The sequence below is a fragment of the Balearica regulorum genome, chromosome 1, assembly GCF_011004875.1.
Source record: "Balearica regulorum gibbericeps isolate bBalReg1 chromosome 1, bBalReg1.pri, whole genome shotgun sequence".
Taxonomy (NCBI): Eukaryota; Metazoa; Chordata; class Aves; order Gruiformes; family Gruidae; genus Balearica; species Balearica regulorum.
The window spans coordinates 56,151,850-56,170,731 of NC_046184.1; the positions used below are offsets into that span (position 1 = coordinate 56,151,850).

Below are 18,882 nucleotides of genomic sequence, written 5' to 3' on the forward strand. Positions count from 1 at the left end.
AGCCTGCCATTTGGAGGGATCCATTTAAAAAAAAAAAAAAAAAAAGCAATAAAAAAAATACAAAAAGAAACTGTCTTCTTGCAGGCACAGCCTCAAGCAAATGCACACAAAGCCACAGAGAGGGAAATGCCTGCACTGATGTCTCTGTCCCCACCCAAAAAAATATGCTCACGGCAATATAGACAGACTAAAGGGAGACAAACCAGAATGATGTAGCTGGACCCAAAACAAAGTTCTCAAGGAAATAAATTCCCTGATCAGTGAGCATCTGGGTTCCAGGTCCTTAAAAAAAATCAAAGAGTGCAACCAAAATGGACTATCATAAACAGGGACATCTGACACTTTACTCAGCTGGACAGGACATTAAATAGGAGTTCAAATCTCAGGTAACAGCATAAACCTGGATATCCCGTGGCCTGGATGAATGTTTTGACCACTGTGGAGATCACCTTCCCTCTCCCCCCCTTCTATTCCATTCCTGCCCCCATCATCAAATCCACCTTGCAAATTCAGGATGAGCTTTCTACCAACTAAACCTGGTAAACTGTCTAGCTATAAGCTCTCCTGATTCTAGTTGTTCCTTTTTTCTTCTTCGGGGTTAAAAATAGTGAACCGTATCATTTCAGAGCACTGACACCAGCTGATAAAATAATCCTGACATTTGCTTGCTGCAGATTAAAGAAAGCTCCAGCAATTACTGAAAAAGAAAAATGCAAGTTTTGGTTCTGTCAATGACCATCTTTATTCCCTAGCGCTATAGTACAGCAATGTTTAACATCAGCTATCAAATTTCCCATCCTCAATAACTAGCAAAAAAGTGTTGATCCAAAGGTGTCATCACGAACAACCAATGAAAGAAATTCACCGTATCTGCTGCCAGGAAGGGACACAGCCTCTCATAGCAGGAAGAATTTCTTTGACCTTGTTTGTGTTCCTGGCATCTGCTGAGGCTGTCGACATAAGGGCCAAAATTTGATGCAGTGAGGATACCAGGCCATTTGGCACAAGATATTCCAAACAAAACATTCTGTAGTTTTCAGAGTAACAATTTTTAGCTGGTAAGAACTACAGCTTGGCTTGAACTGGGAAAATACCAGTAGAAAGCCAACCAAGAACTAGTTTGTCCATACACTGCTTACTTTTAGCTTTCCAGCCAATCTAGCACGTGAATTTCCTAAGTTTACTGAAGGTGCTTTATGAGCATTGATAAAAACTAACACTCAGTTATGTCCCCCAAGCTAAACAGATGGAACTGGGAACAATTAGTGAAATTTTCCTCTGCAGAGGAGCTGGTCTAGTCAAACTCCAGAGCAGAAGCAAGAGAGAGTAGTTTTTAATAATGATACAACTCCTAATTGTATAGATCATAATTTCAACTCAGCTGCAAGAAAGCATGTCCACATGAAATGCTATTTGCATAAACTACACTTAACCAGGCCAAGCCCTGCACCCATTGCACTACACAATGGAGCTTAATGCCGACCTCGGTGAGCCAGAGGGGAGGTTCTCAATTGTGTGGGAATAAGACCAAACCCACAGTCAAAACCTGGGCACAGCAACAAGAGCAGCTGCCCAGCTTAAGAGCTGCCTAGCTTAAGTCCCCAGTCTACAGATAATTCTCCTCCCTCATTTAATGACTGCCCACTCCTGAACACAAGACCAAAAAAACTTAGACAGGAAGCTCCAGCAAGGTTTTATTCAATGGTATACAATAGGGAGAAATTAAGATTAAAGAAGAATTGTACACATTATTGATTTTTCAAGTTGCTGAAACAAACCCATAGGGACAAGAACAACTGAGGCTGACGACATAACAAGAAGCGTGGTGACCATCTCTCTAGTGTCCATACCTGCAAATATATAATATGTTAATTCTTTTTTAAAAATTATGTTTCATACTAGTGCTGATTTGGGCAGATTTATTCTCATTCTACTACAATGCAATTAACATGTAAACCAGATGAACGTGAAATGCTGTTGTGGAAACCGTAGGAAGTTCTCCACATTTCACTTCCCCCAAAAGTCTATCCGGATACTAGTTAGAAGAGAGACTGAGCAATCCATAATATCATGAGCAAGAGACTCTCAGTGTCATAACCTACTTCAAATATACCCTGTGTAAAAGCAAGGCCAGAACCTGTCACAGCCACAGATGTATGACTGAGCACCCATAAGAAGATACTCATTCATGTCTCCATTTCTCATCACACTGCCCATGCAGCATTAGTCACTAGCCAGGCAACGTGGGCTCAGTTTTCATTAACTGTTCATTAAACCATCCTAATAGCAAAACTATGGTACTCGAGTTGTCACGTCAATGATGATTTACACAACTGATTGTGAACCAGATCCCAAAGACAATCCCAAACAGTTATAATACCTGCTTTGCTTTGTCTTAATCTGGACTCTGGTTAGAATGAATGTTTGTTTGTTTGTTTTTTTAAAAAGGGAAGGGGAAGGGAAATACACAGTTAAGAAAATATTAATGGTGCAGAATGAAGCAAGTACAGGCAAACTTCCTAACTACTGTCAGTGCACAATTACTCCTCAAAACACAATTATCCCTCAAAACTCCATCCACGTATCTCCTACTATTATTTTAACAACAAACCTTTGAAGAACACAAAACAAAATAAAGAATGCAGAAATTATGAATAAATGGGCCAAGGCTGTGGCAATGACTACACGGACATTTGCTTTCCAGATGCTAGGAAGTCAGCTGTACTAATCTCTGAGCCTACTAGAGCTATAAACAAATCACCAAGATACAGGAGGAACCCAATAAGACTTCTGGCACCTCAGCAGAAATGCTCTGGAACACAAGAAGCTAAATTCAGGTCATTTTCTAAACCCAAATTGCTCATGCGGCAGTATAGTATTCACCTGAGGCTCCACTGTCAGTGAATTCCACTCCTCTTCTGCTCTCCATTCTTTAGAGAGAATGTCAATAAAAATCACGACTTTTTAAGAACTCTCACTTACCCCACAGCTATTTGGGCTTCCTTCAGAGCTCATTTACCACCGAGTGACTAAGGAAAGGTCCCTGTGCAGCAGGGTGGAGAATAAAACCCTTCCCAACAGCAACCATGCCCTCTGACCCACAAATGAGAGAGATTACCCGCATCTCTGACATTGATCATTCCTATTAGCAGAAAGACAATTGGATTTTTCATCTTGAAATCTGTGCAGGATACCTACTTTTGGAACTCCCATTCCCTGTTGTCCAGCGGACATACTTGGCGAGTCTTGAGCCAGCGAGAGATGCAGTGGAAGTGGAAAGCATGCTGGAAGAGAAAGTTCAGATTACATCATTTCAGAACACATGAAGGTATCTTAATGTGAAAACTACCATGGAAAGCATCACGGCAAGAAGAGTTTGCAGACAAAAGTGAGGAGGACTAATCAGCCAGCTCGCTGGTAAACACCAAGGAATTGATGCACATTTTCAGAGAGGAAAGGAACATCAGTGAAATGGCAGCGGGAGCCTGTTCCACAATGCATGCAGTGGCAAGCGACTGACTTCTGATGAAGGAGAGAATGCAGAGTTTAGCAGCAGCTGCTAAAATTGGCAGAGCAGATGCTGATAAGAAGCATAATCAGAAAGACAAGAAAGAGGATTTCACAGTGAGTAGCAGGGATGATATGTATGTATACATGCTGAAGCTTTCTGCCAGTCTTTTGGACAAACCAAAGCCTGAATAAAATGGAACTTGCAAAATTAGAAAGAAAAAAAATATCTCAATTACATGTTTAATAAGGACACCCTTTTGCATACCCCATACACCTACTTAAAAACAAGGTTTCACTTGTGGTAACTCTTGCACACAAAATCGTAATTTTGACACTAGAATATTCTAACATGGTTTAAAAAATTGCTCTTGTCCTCTATGAACAGAATTGCAACATTTATAATTCTGTTCCGGCATTATCACGCTGTAGCTTGATCCCACACCACAGTGAAGCTGGGGCTGAGGAACAGGTAGTTATCCCATTATGGAAAATTGTATCTTCCAGCTCAGGCCCAGGCTAGCTAAGAGGTATGCGAGTTTCAGTTCACATGCTAGTGGGACCAGGTACAAAGGAGTGCATAGGGCAACAAATTGAATAGCTGGAGATTACACACTAGAACCGATTTGATCTTCCTCCAAAAGGGGAGGCAAATCACCTAGTCACCCCATATTGACTCCTTGAATCAGCCTGCACAAAGACAAACCAAGCATGCTGACATACAAGTAATCCTATTACCAGGACAAAAAAAAAAGCATAGCTCCTAGGCAGCACCTTGATATGGAAAATCATGCTCAAAATGAAAGATTATTCTTAAAAAAAAAGTGTGGGGGGGAAGCCTATCATCCTTCTCTTCTGTCTTACACCTCTCCAACTTTCACATTTTTTCCCTTCTCTCTCCTTTCTACACGCTACTAAACAAATTGTGTTTAAAGTTCTTTTTTCTGGTGGATTACATGAAATATTTTATAGAAGTTGTTTTGCCCTGAGTCATGAAAAAAGGGAATAGCATCACCACACATGAGCTCCGCAATAGAACAGTTTTCCTTACATTGCAGACACCCCATGCAACTGTGCACTCTTCAGAGGTAGCTGATGCTTGGTTTGCTTGACATTCTATGCCTGTAAAAACAAAAATTAAACATATATATGCAGGAACAGAAGATGTACATGCAACACCAACTGGAAGACTTCTTCATAATAGCAGGGAGTGGGGGAGAAAAGCTCTTTGTTTTGTTGTGTTTATTACATCAGGAAGTGTCAAGAGCTGTTGCTTTAATGTATACTGTTTTCCCAAAAGTATCAGATCAAAATATACTTCATCCTGCCTTCCTCCTTCCTCTACATTTCCAGAGAGCAAGAGCACATAGCTCATCTACCTGTAACATGTGTCTGCTTTCCAAATTTTAAGGATAAATATTTTTAATTTGTTCTCTTGTGTTTTAAGACATGTCTTTTGATGATCAGTTTGCAGTAGCAGAGTTGTGGGAAAAAAGTTTACTTAAATTTCTTACCCAGGTTTCTCTACATATAAATTAACCGTCTTGTCAGATATTTTGTACTGTCAGTTACATTTACAAATTAATTTGCTCACATAATGCTGAAGTTTGCCTGTCTGTCGTCTTTAGTCTTGTGACAGGTAAGCACAGCCCAAAAATACACTGTAGAAAATACAGTTTTTCAGGAGAAAAAAAAAGATATTTCCAACTGCTCCACAGCCAGCAGCACAAACCTATGAGACCAACATTCAACTTCCTGCAAAAGGATGCTTCCTTTAAAAGTCAAGCCCAAATGGTTTAAAAAGACATGCTGATAGATAATCAGCTTAGAACTCGATACATGGGCTTTTTTGCTTGCTTGTTTTGCAGCTCTTTCTTTTCCTGGCAAAGAAAAATGTCTGAATGAGTTCCAATTCTCTGTTCACTTTTTGTGTGCCCAAATATGCTCAGAGGAGAAGCAATTTGATTCACCAATTAAAGATTCAAAAACTTTCAAACCCCGCAGATTTGGCTGAAAAATGCGAACTTTATTTGCTCTTATTCATCCCTTTCTCCATTTTTTAATCTCAGGTGCGGAGATGAACAAAGAGAAAGGCCCATTTTTCCCGAGATGTGAGAGACATCAGTTAACCTTGGTCACAAGGAACTACTCAAAGCAAGACTGAGATCTAAAGAAACTCAGTGGCAACAACTGTTCTGCAAGATTTGAATGAACCTGTATTTTAGATGGTTTACACCAAGATATGATATACAAAGCAGGAAGTCCAAAGCTCGATTCCCGGCCTGCCTACAGAAAAGAACAAAATCCAGTGAACCTGAAATGTCTGATGTCTTAATTCCTTAAGCCCTCAATACATACAGCAATAAAACTAAATCTGATTAAGAAAATGGAAGATGCTCAAGAACCTTGAAGAGCTTCAATTAGGACATTTGTTTAAAATTTGACATCCAAGATTGCTGCAACAATTTTACTGTTACTGCAGTACAGACTCATGGTCTTGCTGAGTATCACGGGCATATTATATTTTTACGTATTTGGCATGAGTCTGTACAGTAACAGAAAATGGTGAGAAGATGAGTAGTAGGAAAAGGAGAGGAAATTCATTTGAAGGAAGAAAAGTCAACTGGTAAGCTCATTTCTATGTAATTTTATCTTTACTTCCCCCCGTCCTCTCTAACTGGCCCTAACCCGTGAGCTGTATGCTTTGCAATACAATTGTTTTTTTTCAGGCTTTAAAGGACTCTGTATTTTGACTGGGAGTGAGAGGGAAGAAAGGTGGTTTAGGTAAGGAAGAAAAGGCACACTGAAATTCATTTTAGCATTACTCGACCATTTGCTGACCAACAAGTACAGTCTAAAACATGACAGTGCCAAAAGCTTAAGAGGACAGATGAACTTTTGCAGAAATAGCTGAGGAGAAGTTCTCTGGTGATGATGTAAAGCCCTTCCAACAGGACACCCAGATTTAACTCTCCCCATCAAACAGGCTGGACTACTGCTGGCACTACTACCTGTGACTACCCTAAAAAGGTCTCCCAAAAGCTGAAACATTTTTTGGTATCCCACTTGCCTAATTTCAAAAAAAGTACAATATATCAACAAAGAAGTAAAACAAATTAACAATCTTCTGTCAGAATATAAAAAGTGATTATTCTGGCTCTGGAAGGACAGAGCAGCTATTTACCAGCTGCTGACCCAAAAGAAATGGTAAGAGTCCGACAGTAACAGGTACCAGAGGAATGCTGAACGACTCTTCTTTTGCCTTGCTTTTGACAGAGTATCTGGAGGTGAGGGCAGAAAGATACAGCTAAAACCTGAAATACCTGTAAATAATTGTGAAAGATGCAATGGAAGCATTTCAACTCAGGGAGTTACAGAAACGCATATTATATAATGGCAGCTTGTAAATCTTGGCATCTGTTAAGAATCATCCCTCTTCCCATACATTTTCTATTGCAGAAATCTTCTGTATATTTACCTAACAAGAAAAGTAGCCTAAGATTTAAGTAGCCATAATGGCAGGCAACAGAAGTAAAGCACACGCCTTTGTTCGCAGCTACAGTAACAGCCCACTGCACCGGTAAATTTGATAAGAGCTCTTCAAAGCACCTTCCACTGGAGCAAGGGTAACCACTATATGGGTTCCCCTTTCTCTTTACATGTTGCTTTCTAAATTATGTCATGAAGGGATTGACTTATTGGGAAGAAGAAAACTAAATGCACAGCTTGGCTAACACAACACATCAGGTACTCACCCAGAAAACAGAGACAGAAAAATCAAATAACCAGGCTAATAAACTTGAAGTATATTTGTTATCCCTAAAACGCAGAATAAGCTCTCCAATTTAATTTGTCAAACTTCAGAGGGATTTCAGAATTTTCCCCTTGCAATTCTCTTGAGTTTCTTTGGAATTATCTGTAGATTTTACTAAACACTTATCCTAAGTTCCGCCCCCATCATATTGTCATATGATTCCCTCTACTTATAACCCCCTTGCATTATGCTCAATATTTCCTGTTAGTATCACACTCTCAAAATATTTGTCCCCAGCTATCATATTCCACTATTACTTATGACTTAGCTAAGTATGTATACTTAGTTCTGAACTTTTATTCTTCTCAGAAAGCCCAAATGATTCAACTTGTTAAGCATCCTGAGATTCTTCTTTGGATTCTATGTCATTTATCTATCTTTGTGAAGCTAGAATATCAAATGTGGTACTTTGCATCTTACTATCAAAGAAAGGGGATGGTATTTTGATGACAAATTTTATATAGTTCAAAATTATACCAGCTATCTTACTATGATATTACATTCCATGTTTTAGATCAGAAGGTACTAAACATAGTGTTTCTTAACACTCCCCAACTTACCGTGTTGCAATGAAACCACCAGAGAGCAAGCCCTTGAAGAAATCAAGAATGCTCAAGTAAAATCTAAATAGGACCTGGGTTTTTCCAGAGAAGAATAAAAACAAAACACTGAAAATCTACTCATTCCTTCTGTACACTGAATACAAAACATACTGAGGGTGGGGGGAAGAGAAGAACTGCATGACACCTTAATATTGTTATATCCCAGCTTTTGGATGTCTGACTTTATAATATTAACAATCTTCCATTAGCACGGCTGGCGTTACTTATCGCTCTTTTAATGTTTTCCCTTTCGAAGTTTCTCTTCATCACTTGCAGAGGGAGACATTTGTATCCTGCGTTTTATCAAATTGAATCTCATGTTGTTCTTCCCTGCACATTCTATTAATTTTTCCTCAATTTCCCATCACTTCACATCTTATGTTTGAAAATCTAATTAAAGTGTTGTTTAACAACATTAATGATCTGTAACAAGGAAGTAAGTAAATCCAGAGCCAACACTGATCTCGGAACACCAATTTAGATACCCCTTCTACTCTGTATAATGTCAATTTTGGTCTGTCATTTGCAGGCTGGGCTTTTCATAACATTGCTCATACTCAAACTAATCACCTGTTATGCTTCAGCAACTAGAAGAAGAAAGTTACCTATGCCCTCTTCCTTCACTGTTCTTCCTAATCTATACACTCTCAATCCCACCCCCCTTTTGGTAGAATGATTTTTATTTTTTTTGAAGAAGTGACACACAAAATTCACTACTGGAAAATAACATCTGTCCACTCTCCTTCCAGCTCCTCCACATCTCTCATTTTTTATAAAAAATAGCAAATATATGAGATTGTATTCGGTCTCTTCTGGGAGGCACTATTAATTTTGAGGCAGTTTAACAGAATGAAACACACCATCATCCACTATCGTACAACATATCCCAGTTATCATGAATAATCATCTTGAATTACAGGATTTTATCTATTTATTCTATACATTTGTAAGTTCTATAAATACAACTTATGTTCTAACAAATCTTTAAAATTCCATTTGTCAGTCAGCAACATGCTTTCCTCTCTAATATATCATAAACCTGAGAGACAAAGTAGTAGTCCAGTGTCTACCTCAATTACTTTTCAAGATGGTACAGGTTAGAAGTACTTAAAAAGGAAATTTTTACATCAAAGGACCTCAGCATATTTCATAACCCCTATTCTCACTTGCTTCTCTTCAGTGTTATCATTCCCCTTCTAATAACCAAGAATAAACTGAGGCATGGATAGGCAGTAGCTGGCTCGAAATACAAACGCATCTGCCCCAAAGCGAAGAAGTGAACTTGCTTAATCCATTTTCAGCCCTGTGCATTACAGTGTGGTTTTTCTTTATTAAAACCAAAACCAACTAAACAAAAAAACACACTTCTGAAAGCAGTTTTGTAGTTATTATTTAAATCTGATGTGAAATCAAGTGCATTTCTCACTAGTTGTTACTATAAACTTGAGGCCTCATTTTTCTGAAACATTTTATTTTCATATAGGCTTATTTACAATAAGTTACCATTACCAGTAGTTCCAAGGGCTACTGCATAAAACCAAAGTGAAACCAAACTATCACAATGGGATCATGACACGCCATTCCCAGGCACTGCAGCTGTACCTGCTCTTGTTTGAGGCGGGGGGGTCCACAATCCTCACATTTTATTTATACTGGCAAATATCTGTCTGGGGTATATTAAAAGGTCTTCTGTCCTTCACGACTCAAACAAGATGGACAGGTATGGTGCAAACAATATCTTGCTAGTTTGAGGGGGGAGGAATGGTTTTGTACTCACTACTAATCCTTTATAGGACTGAAACCAGTGACTTTGTGTACGCACACCTATTTCATGACAGAAATTTGTACACTTAATTCCATTATCACTTTATTTTCCTACATGGCAAGCATATTTGTTAATTGAACCATCCAGATTACACAGCAAAACCTCAAACCAATACTTTGTTTTTTATTTCAGCATTTGATTATTCTCCTTTGTAAACGAACGATTAATTCTCTAGGTGGACACAAAATTCCCCATACTAAAACGTTAACTAACTTATGCAACGTAGTTTTTGTAGAGTGAGGAGTCAAATGAAGTCGCTGGTCCAAGCCTTAACTGGCCAGTCAGACACAGAAAGTGTTTCAAGATTTCATCCTGATCAGTGTCATCAAAAAGTTCATACCTATACAAACATCCCCAACCCTAAACTCTAATACTTGTTTTTGGGAGCAATACCTGTATACCTTGAATAATTTCAATTCCTCCTGGCTCTTTACTATTACTCCTTTTCCTCTTTGTTGCATCCAAAAAACACGCAGCAACATTATCTCATCTGTAGATGTGGTAAGTACTTGTTAGTATTTGCACTGTGAAGACTTAATTCATAATCAAAAGCTGAATTATACCCTCAACAGGGGAAATTTCAGCTATGCATCATGTACAAGTCAAAACCGTCAACTGTCTTCCCCACCATTTACTTACATAGATCCATAATATGGTTTCTGCAAATGGCACAGTTATCAACGACAATGTCCCATGCCCACAGAGCTACTGCGTTCCACTAGAGAGAGGAAAAAAAGAAAAAGAGAAACACAGTTTGACTCAATTTACAGCACACAGAAATCCTTGTTATTCAAGATCCCATGTAATTTTTAAATGGAAAAGCTGGGCCATTTAAAAAAAATAATCTTAGAAGTCCAGAGTAATTCTTTATCATGAGCTCGTAAGTGTTACTAGAAAGCAGTGGTACATTCCCCTCACACACCTTTCAGACCTAGTGTCTGCTTCCAACTTCAGAAACAAGATAACTGCCAAAGTCCCCTTTTTTGTCAAACAAATGCAAGTATCTGCATTTCTATTCAAGATGCAGAGGCAGCTCATGCCACATCCTCAAATCTGATGGAAAGGACAGTGCCTTGCAGAAAGGCCACTCCAGATGCCATATTGTTAAGAGGAATTGCCATTATTCGCAGCAGTTCTTTTCGTAATCACCCCCCAGAGCAGTTGGGGCCAAGAACTAAAATCATCTCTAATGCTACCCTTTGCTGACTCCTAAATAATCTCCTCTGCAAAAAGGTTACTAGGCAATAACCTACCAGCAAGGCTGAATATACAAATTTGAATGTACTATCAAATTAACCTTTCAAAGACTTTGTTTATCTAAAAAAAAATTTAAAAAAATAAAAAAATATAATATTTCTGTCTCATGCTACTTCAGGGGAAGAGTTGGCTACAAATTTCCATGACCATTTTAGAAAACTGATTCAGAATGAGGACTTTAAGACAAGCTATGCAAAAAAGCATAGCACCTTTTTATTCCTCCCCACAAAAAACCATAATCAGGTCTTTTGTAAATTCATGAAATAGAGGGGCTTGCCTTCAATATTCAAAGCAATCCAACAGCATATTGGTAGCTAGGATAATCTTCATTTACTACTTAAGTAGTCTAGATATTTTTTTTCCTTCCCTTTTATCAGTATATGATTGTATTGACTGTACTACAGTAAATCATCTCTACTTTGTTCCATTTACATCTCAATGTTTTCATTGCTTCCCCTTAGTTTGGGACTCTGAAGGAGAAATGCAGATTGCCAAGTATCGATAAGCAGTATCAATTTTGATAAGCACTTCAATTTTTCATTAGTACTGATATAGAAAGTCATCACAACATTACTAGATGTTTCAGAAAATGGCGAAGTAGTGATTTCATTTTTTTCTCCCCATCTTCTAATTTCAGGTCTAGACAGCATTCTGGCTGAGGTACTCATCTCTCAAGGACTTCATCCACACTTCAAGGCAGCTACGATAAAAGTTCCTGGCACCTTTATCTCTCCCACACTTTTAGGTACTTAATCACTTATCCCAACATAAGCTACTCTTGCGTCCCACAGACCTGTAACCGAGCTACACATGCAACAAGCGCACCTATGTACCTTGCTGGGGAGGAGCAATGCCACTGACACATAAAAGGTGCCGCTTCCTGCTCCTCTCATGTACTAATGTATCTGTCCCTATTTCCAAAGAACAAGCAATCACACCATCCAAACACCTTCTGCATAGACCTGCAGCCCTGTACAGAGCTAGGGATTTCCATCATCACTGATGACAGCTGCATTTCAAACAATATCTACAAGCAGGAATCACAAGAAATGTTTGCCGATATCCAGTCCAGGAGTCATTTTTCCTCAAATTCTACCTTAATACAAGCCCACACAGCCTCCCTACTTCCTCTGTGCCCTCCTGTAACAGGTTTGGATTATTATCAGGATCCAGCTGACAGACAAACTGGTGGCACTGGGCAGAAGAGCAATATTATGGCTGTCTTGAGGAAACAGACAAAGCCAGGGTGACAGGAGAGCATTTCCTCACTACACACACGTTGTTATGGCTTGATTTAAAGAAGAAGAAAAAAAAGCAGCCACACAAATTTGTGCAAAACGTCTGACACAGCACATAGGGCGGCTCGGACGACTGGGCCAGAGCGGCCGGGGCTGAGGAGGAGGCAGCACTCAACGTCTGCTCCCCGGCGTGAGCTGCCCAGAGGCTCAGCGAAACGCATCCCGGCCGGGGAGGGCACGGAGCAGCCGAGACCGGGCACGGCTGGCAGCGCCCGAGGGTAGCGGGCGGCAGAGCCCCCTGACAGAGGCAGCCCCCTCAGGCCTCCCTCCTCCCGCCCGCGCAGCCCACGCCAGCCGCACGCGCTGATTGGTCAACCTCCGCTCCGCGTGCGGCGGCTCGCCTCAGCCATTAGCCCGGACGCATGCCAAGACTCCCGCAGGCCCCACCCCTCCCCTCCCGCCGCGCCGGTGCGGAACCGGGCACCCGGCTCCATGAACGGAGCGGGAAGTGGCCGTCTTCTCCGCCCCGCTCGCCGCCATTAGACCGGCCCCGGCCTCCCCCTCCCTCTGTGGCCAGCTGAAGGAGCGCGCCAGCGGGCCTCACTTTTTTCACTTCGAAGCGCTTCTTGCCGGCGCTGCTGTTGGTGCCGCTAGGGGTGTCCACATCCATCGCGGCCGCCATTTTGGATGCGTGAATCGCCCCTCTTGCTCCGCGCGCATGTGCGACGGGGAGGGGCTCGGGGACGGCAAGCGGAAGGGGTGGGCCGGGCTCCCTCAGGGTCCAGGGCTCCGCCCCCTCGCTCGCCTCGCCCCGCCCCACCCCGTCGCCAGCAGGTGCGGGGAGGGTAGAAAGCGCGTCGCCGCGGGGCGGCTGGGATTGCGGTCACGTGGGGCAGGCTCTTAAAGGCGCCGGTCAGGGCGGGGCCGCCCGCCGTTACCTCATTTATGTGTCGCCTCCTTCCCCCCCCCCCCCGCCGAGTTGCACAACCGGAGGGGCCGCGCGAGGAGCCGGTGGGGGAGGTGCAGTTAAAGGGGTGCGCACCCAGAGGGCTGGGCCGGTCCCTGTCTGCGCGGCGCTACCGGGCGGGGCCGTGTCGCCTGTCAGGCGAAGCGGGGGGGGGAGGGCACCGAGATTGGCGCCGGCCCCGCGCCTCCTTCCTTCCCTCCCTCCCTCCGTGTCTCAGCCCGCCCGCCAGCGCCGCTCTCGCCTCCCCGGCGGCCAGGGAGCAGGTGCCGTAGGCCGGGCTGACTGGCCCGTCTCTAATACCCCGGTAGAGCCGGGCTCCTCGCCTCAGGCAGCGCCAGGGCCGTTTCCGGCCTCCGCAAAGACCGAGCGAGGCGGGAGAAAAACGGGGAGAGGTGCGGGACGACGACGGTGGCGGCGGGGAAGGAGGAGACGCGGGGCAGATGACAGGCGCTCGTGTGGGAAACAGCCCCGCGAACTGCCCCGGGGGTTCCCTTCTCGGAATCGTGGGCAAGGCTGAGTCCCGCGGGGCGGGCAGGCAGGGGGGGAGGAGGTGTGCCGGTAGGGACTTTGGCTCCCTGGCTGCGGGATCACTTTAACGCGCAACCCCAGACCCCGCAAGCTGCTTTGCGTGCTCGGGGTCTGATTATCGTGTAGCACTTCACTAGAATCACTTGGGGTTTGTGTCTGTGCCCTAATATGAAGGGCTTCAGCCCTTAATAAACTTTTTGCTCGTTTTCTTGCATCCTAATTAGTCTCCAGCAAGTGCAGAATGAGGTAAGGCCATTGGTGTTACTCTTGTAGCCCTTTTGGTCACTACCAGGGCAGGTTTGTTTCTTTTTTTCAAATGGAATACCAGAATTGCCAGAGAAAGAATTTGCGTTGTCCAGACTACTCTTTTAGCACGCGAATTAGGCTAACAATCATTATAATTAGCATGGGATTTACTTGCGCTGCTAGAGCTGCCCAAGTCTCTTGCAAAGATGGAGACAACAGGCACTGGAAACTTCCCCTCTCCGTCAGTACAGCTGAAAGGACTTTTCTGAGACAGTGGGTAGTAGTATTTGCCATTGTGAAAATGGAAATTGAGGGGAGGATGCTCCCCAGCAGGTCTTGAAACGCCCCCCCAGCTTTGCAGGTCCTTGGAGATGTGCTACATCTCTGCAGAGAGTAGTGGCCTGTAGTAAGAACAAGATGATGCTGCCATTGGATGTTTTGGAATCATTTTCAATGCAATTCATATTTGAAAGACATGTAACGCTTGTGCCTTGAGTTAAGCATGTACCTAAATGCTCATGCACGCGCTCGCTCGCTCTCTCAAGGTAAGTTGAAGAAGAAAAATACCCTCTCTCATTTATCATCCTTTAGCACCTCTAGTTATCTATGTGGAAAGCTTCCATTTCCGTTAACTGCCCATTTCCCCAGATGCTGCTCAGTGATGGTGCATCTCTTCTTGCTAATAAAATGAAGCCACACAGATTCAGCTTTTCATCCTGCTGCTCCTTATTCAGGACTGTAGCATGAAGGCCACTGCAAAGGAGTATTTTAAAATAGGAGATGAGTGCTTGAGGAAAATTGATTTTTTTTCATCTTCAAGAAAATAGCTCTTTCCAAAGCTGAATTTGCGAGATTTTCTTTTTAATAGAAACATGAATTTTAACCCTAAATCTGTATGGTAATGTCCCCAGTAGGACATTGCTCAGTAGGAATCCAGGACGTTCAACAAACACGTACAGTAGGGCATGCGCATATCAGAAAGATGTTAACATTCATTTTCACTTTAAATGACTAGTGCAATATAAAATTATAGTCTTCCCACCTCAGCTGATGTCACCACAGGGAGATGGTTGCCAACGGGTAAAAGCCATGCAGCTGGCAGTCATATGGTCTGGATTTATCTTTCTGTATCTGGCAGCAAAAAGAAGATAACGATGCAGATTCTTGAGTTAAGTCTTGCTAAAAAGGTGGTGGTGTTTTGGGGGGAAAAAAAGATAGCAAACATGGTGGAGAATAGAACTTTATTTGCATGCTTATTTATTTAATATTTACTGATTGGTGTATGCAGATACGTAATACCAACAATGAGAAGTGCATTAGGAGATCTCCAATGTGCTTCACAAAAGAAAATTAGTGATGGTATTGCCTAATATTCCTGCACTTCATAAAAAGAAGAGCTACCCTTTTTACTGTACATGAAATAATCTGGTTTCTTTTGATTTTAGTGCGATCTCTAATTTCTTTCCTCCTAGGGAAAGTGCAGCCCCTCAGACCTGTTTTCTGTCTCCTGGGGCTATATGTTGTAGAGAGGTGTCAGTAGCTGCTGCAGAAAGAAAGGCTGCAGCTTTGAAAAGCATCAGCCTCAAAAGAAATATAATGCTATGGTCCAAATTACCAGGGATGCTTTGAAGAATGGTTCATTTTTCAAATCACCGGGACATGCAGGGGAAGAAGAGGAGACTGCAAAGCTGAAGAGACAGGGAGACAGACAGACCAGGTGGCACGTGACAACTGCTCTGAATATGGTTAGTCCCAATTAAATTGAGGCAAACTCCCTCTCCCACTTGTCAAAAACTGTCCCAAAAGGCAAGGTACCAACTACCTGGCGACTCCAGTGCAATTGCCTTCCAAAACCAGCGTCTTTCACTTCGGTTATTGTCTTTCTCCTTTGCAGTCCTTCTGTTGGCATGGTTTTGTTCTGTAGCCACCAACATTGTCCTACATGGGATTTATCCCCCAAATGACACCCCCCACCCCTCCACACACGCACCCTTTGAACCTGTGTACCTGACTGGACTGTTGTGGGACTGCTGGTGGAGGGGCAGCTGCTTGCAGCCCTGGCTTTCCAAAACTGCACCCACACGGGGACCAAGCAGAAGGCCTGGTGGTGATACTGCCAAAATTTGTTCCTCTGAGGCACCAGAACAGAGGGATCTACACGTCACGGGGAGGATCCCCCAGAACTAGCTGTGTTGGAAGGAAAACACACGCAGGAACAGTTGCTTTGCTTTCCAGTCTTCCCTGCCTGAGCTTTTTGCATTCCACTTCGCAGCCCTGCAGACAAGACAAGCCGTGCATCCTCAGTTATCACGTCTCATCCTCAGCGTGCGCACCAATGTCACAGGATCTTTCTGGGGCACTCGGGGCACTCTCAGGAATGAAACTGTTCTGAAAGAGAGGAGAGAATTGCAACACTCAAACACACTTCAGAGCAACACCTTTCTTTTACTGTACAGTCACGAGAGCAGGGATGGGTTTTCCAAAACTGCCAGGAGCAAAGAGCAGGTGAAAAAAGGGAGGTGGCCCCTTTCAAAGTGCTTACAAACCTCAAGTTTTTCTGCTGCCTTTCTGTGCTTCCCCCTCTCAGTGCTGCCTGCTTCAGGTGTGATTTCAGTGGTGCCCTAAGCAGTGTCAAGCAGGAATTACCTGGTATATGAGCCTAGTTTCCTTTCAGTAGTTGCAAACCAAGGAGTAAAAATCAAGTGCATTTTATTACTTTATAAAAAGAACTGCAGGGCTGGCTGGCTACCCTCCGGTCGCTGATGCTACTAAAACCATTTGACTTGACTAAGTTGGGATTTCTAGCACCCTTTGCTTTTGGATTCCCAAATCCATAGACAACATTCACAAATGACTATCGAGGCAAAACTGAATCTATTGTCTTTCTGTGTTGCCACAAAACTTCTCAAAGTTCACGAAGTAAGCAAACAGCCTCCCACCCAGGCTCTGTAGCATCCCCAGCTGATTCAGTGTGCTTGGCATAGGAAAGCTGAATTCAAAGAACAGAGCCAGAGGGGTAGATTAAGCAATATATCCCATAGATTTTTGGACGAGGCTGTGGTTGGTTTCTGCAGAAACCCAACCCCCCCCAACTCTCTGCGTGTTTTCCAGATGATGGTGACATTATACCCCATATAGTACCCCTGGCTTTGCAACCCATTACTAAAACCTCAGGAGAGAAATGGAGCCTCCAACCCCCAGTAATCCAGCTAAGAACAACAGGTGAGATTCTGAGAGAGGAGCAGGTTGTACCATTTCACAGAATGGTGACTAAATGTTGCTCTTCCTTTCTCGTGGCATTTTACCTAAGTTGCTTGGTAACTTGTGGATAAAATAACACAGAACCATCATGGCAGCCTGCAGGTGCTTGCAAAAACCATGAGATTTAATGGCTGTGCCCAATCTCTTGCAGACAGCCTTTCCCTACACATGAAAAAGAGCAGCTGTAGGCTCAACAAACGACACTGTCCCCGCAGTGGGCATCTCAGCCCCACACCACGCCTGACAATCACCTGCAGCTGATGCAGAGAAACGTGAACAGGATCGACAGACCCCAGTGCATTACGGTGAGGATGTTGGGCTGATTCCACTCCGCGTCAGGAAAGGGTTCGAAGCCATCCCTCCTTTGCATCAGCAACCCCACGCTCCCCATCCTAATCCTCGCCTCCAAGTAAGGAGCTCCACCTCAGAACCTCCCAACACCAGCCCCAGCTCCTCCCTACCAACCCTCTGCAGTTCTGGGCGCGGAGCTGCAGATGCTGATCACATCTGGCTGTGCTGCCACCTCCCGAGAGAAACCAGCATCCCAGCTTCTGCTCAGAGGAGAAGACATGTTCTGCAGCCAGGCTTGCAGCCTGCGTGGAGGTCTCCGGGGGAGTCAGGGCTCTCCATGCTGCCTGTAGCCTGGGAAAACAAGACATGGGCCCAAGAGTCACCATACCTCCAGGTCAGCTGCAGCAAGACTGCCTACAACAGCCGAGACAAAAAAATGCACACACGGGACAGAGTGAAGGCTTGAGAGAGAAAGAGTCCCGCTTTAACCTGAGCTGGGATCCTGAGGAGATGTCAGAGACAGAGGCTGAGGTTGTAATTCAGAGAGAGGGCAAGCCTTTCAGACAGTAACAGGAAAGCGGTAGCAGGGGAGTGATTGTTTTTAACCTGAACATCTCAGAAGAACTGCATGAGGTGACAAGAGGCTATAGGATAGTCCAAGTGCAGGAGACCGCACCACTAACCACACTAGAGACATCATTTGAAAACCAGGTCACAGTCTGGATCTCCTTCATTGCTTAGACAGGAATTTTCAAAGGGCCTTTTATCCTTTTTAGGAGGAAGGAAAAAAAAAAAAAGGAGAATGTTATGATAGCTCAATACAAGTAGTTATATTCATCTACTACTGCATGTAAGCAACATTGGAAGATGCTGCCAGGCTAATTAACAGTAGCCAGGAAAAACCACGAGGGTAACCAAAGTAGTAACACAAGCTTGCCTGCATATAAATCAATGAACTCCTACTGATTTGGGAAATCCATGAACCTTCAGTAACATGAGGAGAGGCAGTTCCAGACTGCTGTGTGGGAGACACTGAAACACTGTTTACAGATATTCTTATCTACAGCTTCTCCCTGACAGTCTTGAATGTGGGGCGAAAGTCACAGAGAAGGAATAAGCACTAAAATCAGAAAAAAATGTTATCAACAAAGGAAGGTCTGGAAGCTACCTTCACTGAGTCAAAGGTTTTGATAGTGTTTGAAAGGAGGCGAGAGCCATCAAGCTACAGCTTTGCATTTGTCTTCCCCCATTAATTCTTTGTCATTTTTCCAAAAAATACAGTATCCCAAAATTCCTCCCTGGATCTCTTCTTAGTGAATCAAGTTCCTAACTGCAGGCCATGCTCA

At 43.3% G+C, this 18,882-nt stretch overlaps 1 protein-coding gene across 1 annotated transcript; it reads right to left on the minus strand.

The window, feature by feature from the left end:
* Positions 1-1,669: 1,669 nt before the first annotated feature.
* Positions 1,670-12,997, minus strand: LOC104638334 (E3 ubiquitin-protein ligase RBX1). Its single transcript, XM_075751733.1, has 5 exons — positions 12,848-12,997; positions 10,388-10,466; positions 4,559-4,629; positions 3,199-3,284; positions 1,670-1,850 (listed from the first exon to the last, which is right to left on the minus strand). Exons 1-5 carry the CDS (start codon positions 12,923-12,925, stop codon positions 1,838-1,840), a joined length of 327 nt encoding a protein of 108 aa, XP_075607848.1. The 5' UTR covers positions 12,926-12,997; the 3' UTR covers positions 1,670-1,837.
* Between the last annotated feature and the right edge of the window lie 5,885 nt (positions 12,998-18,882).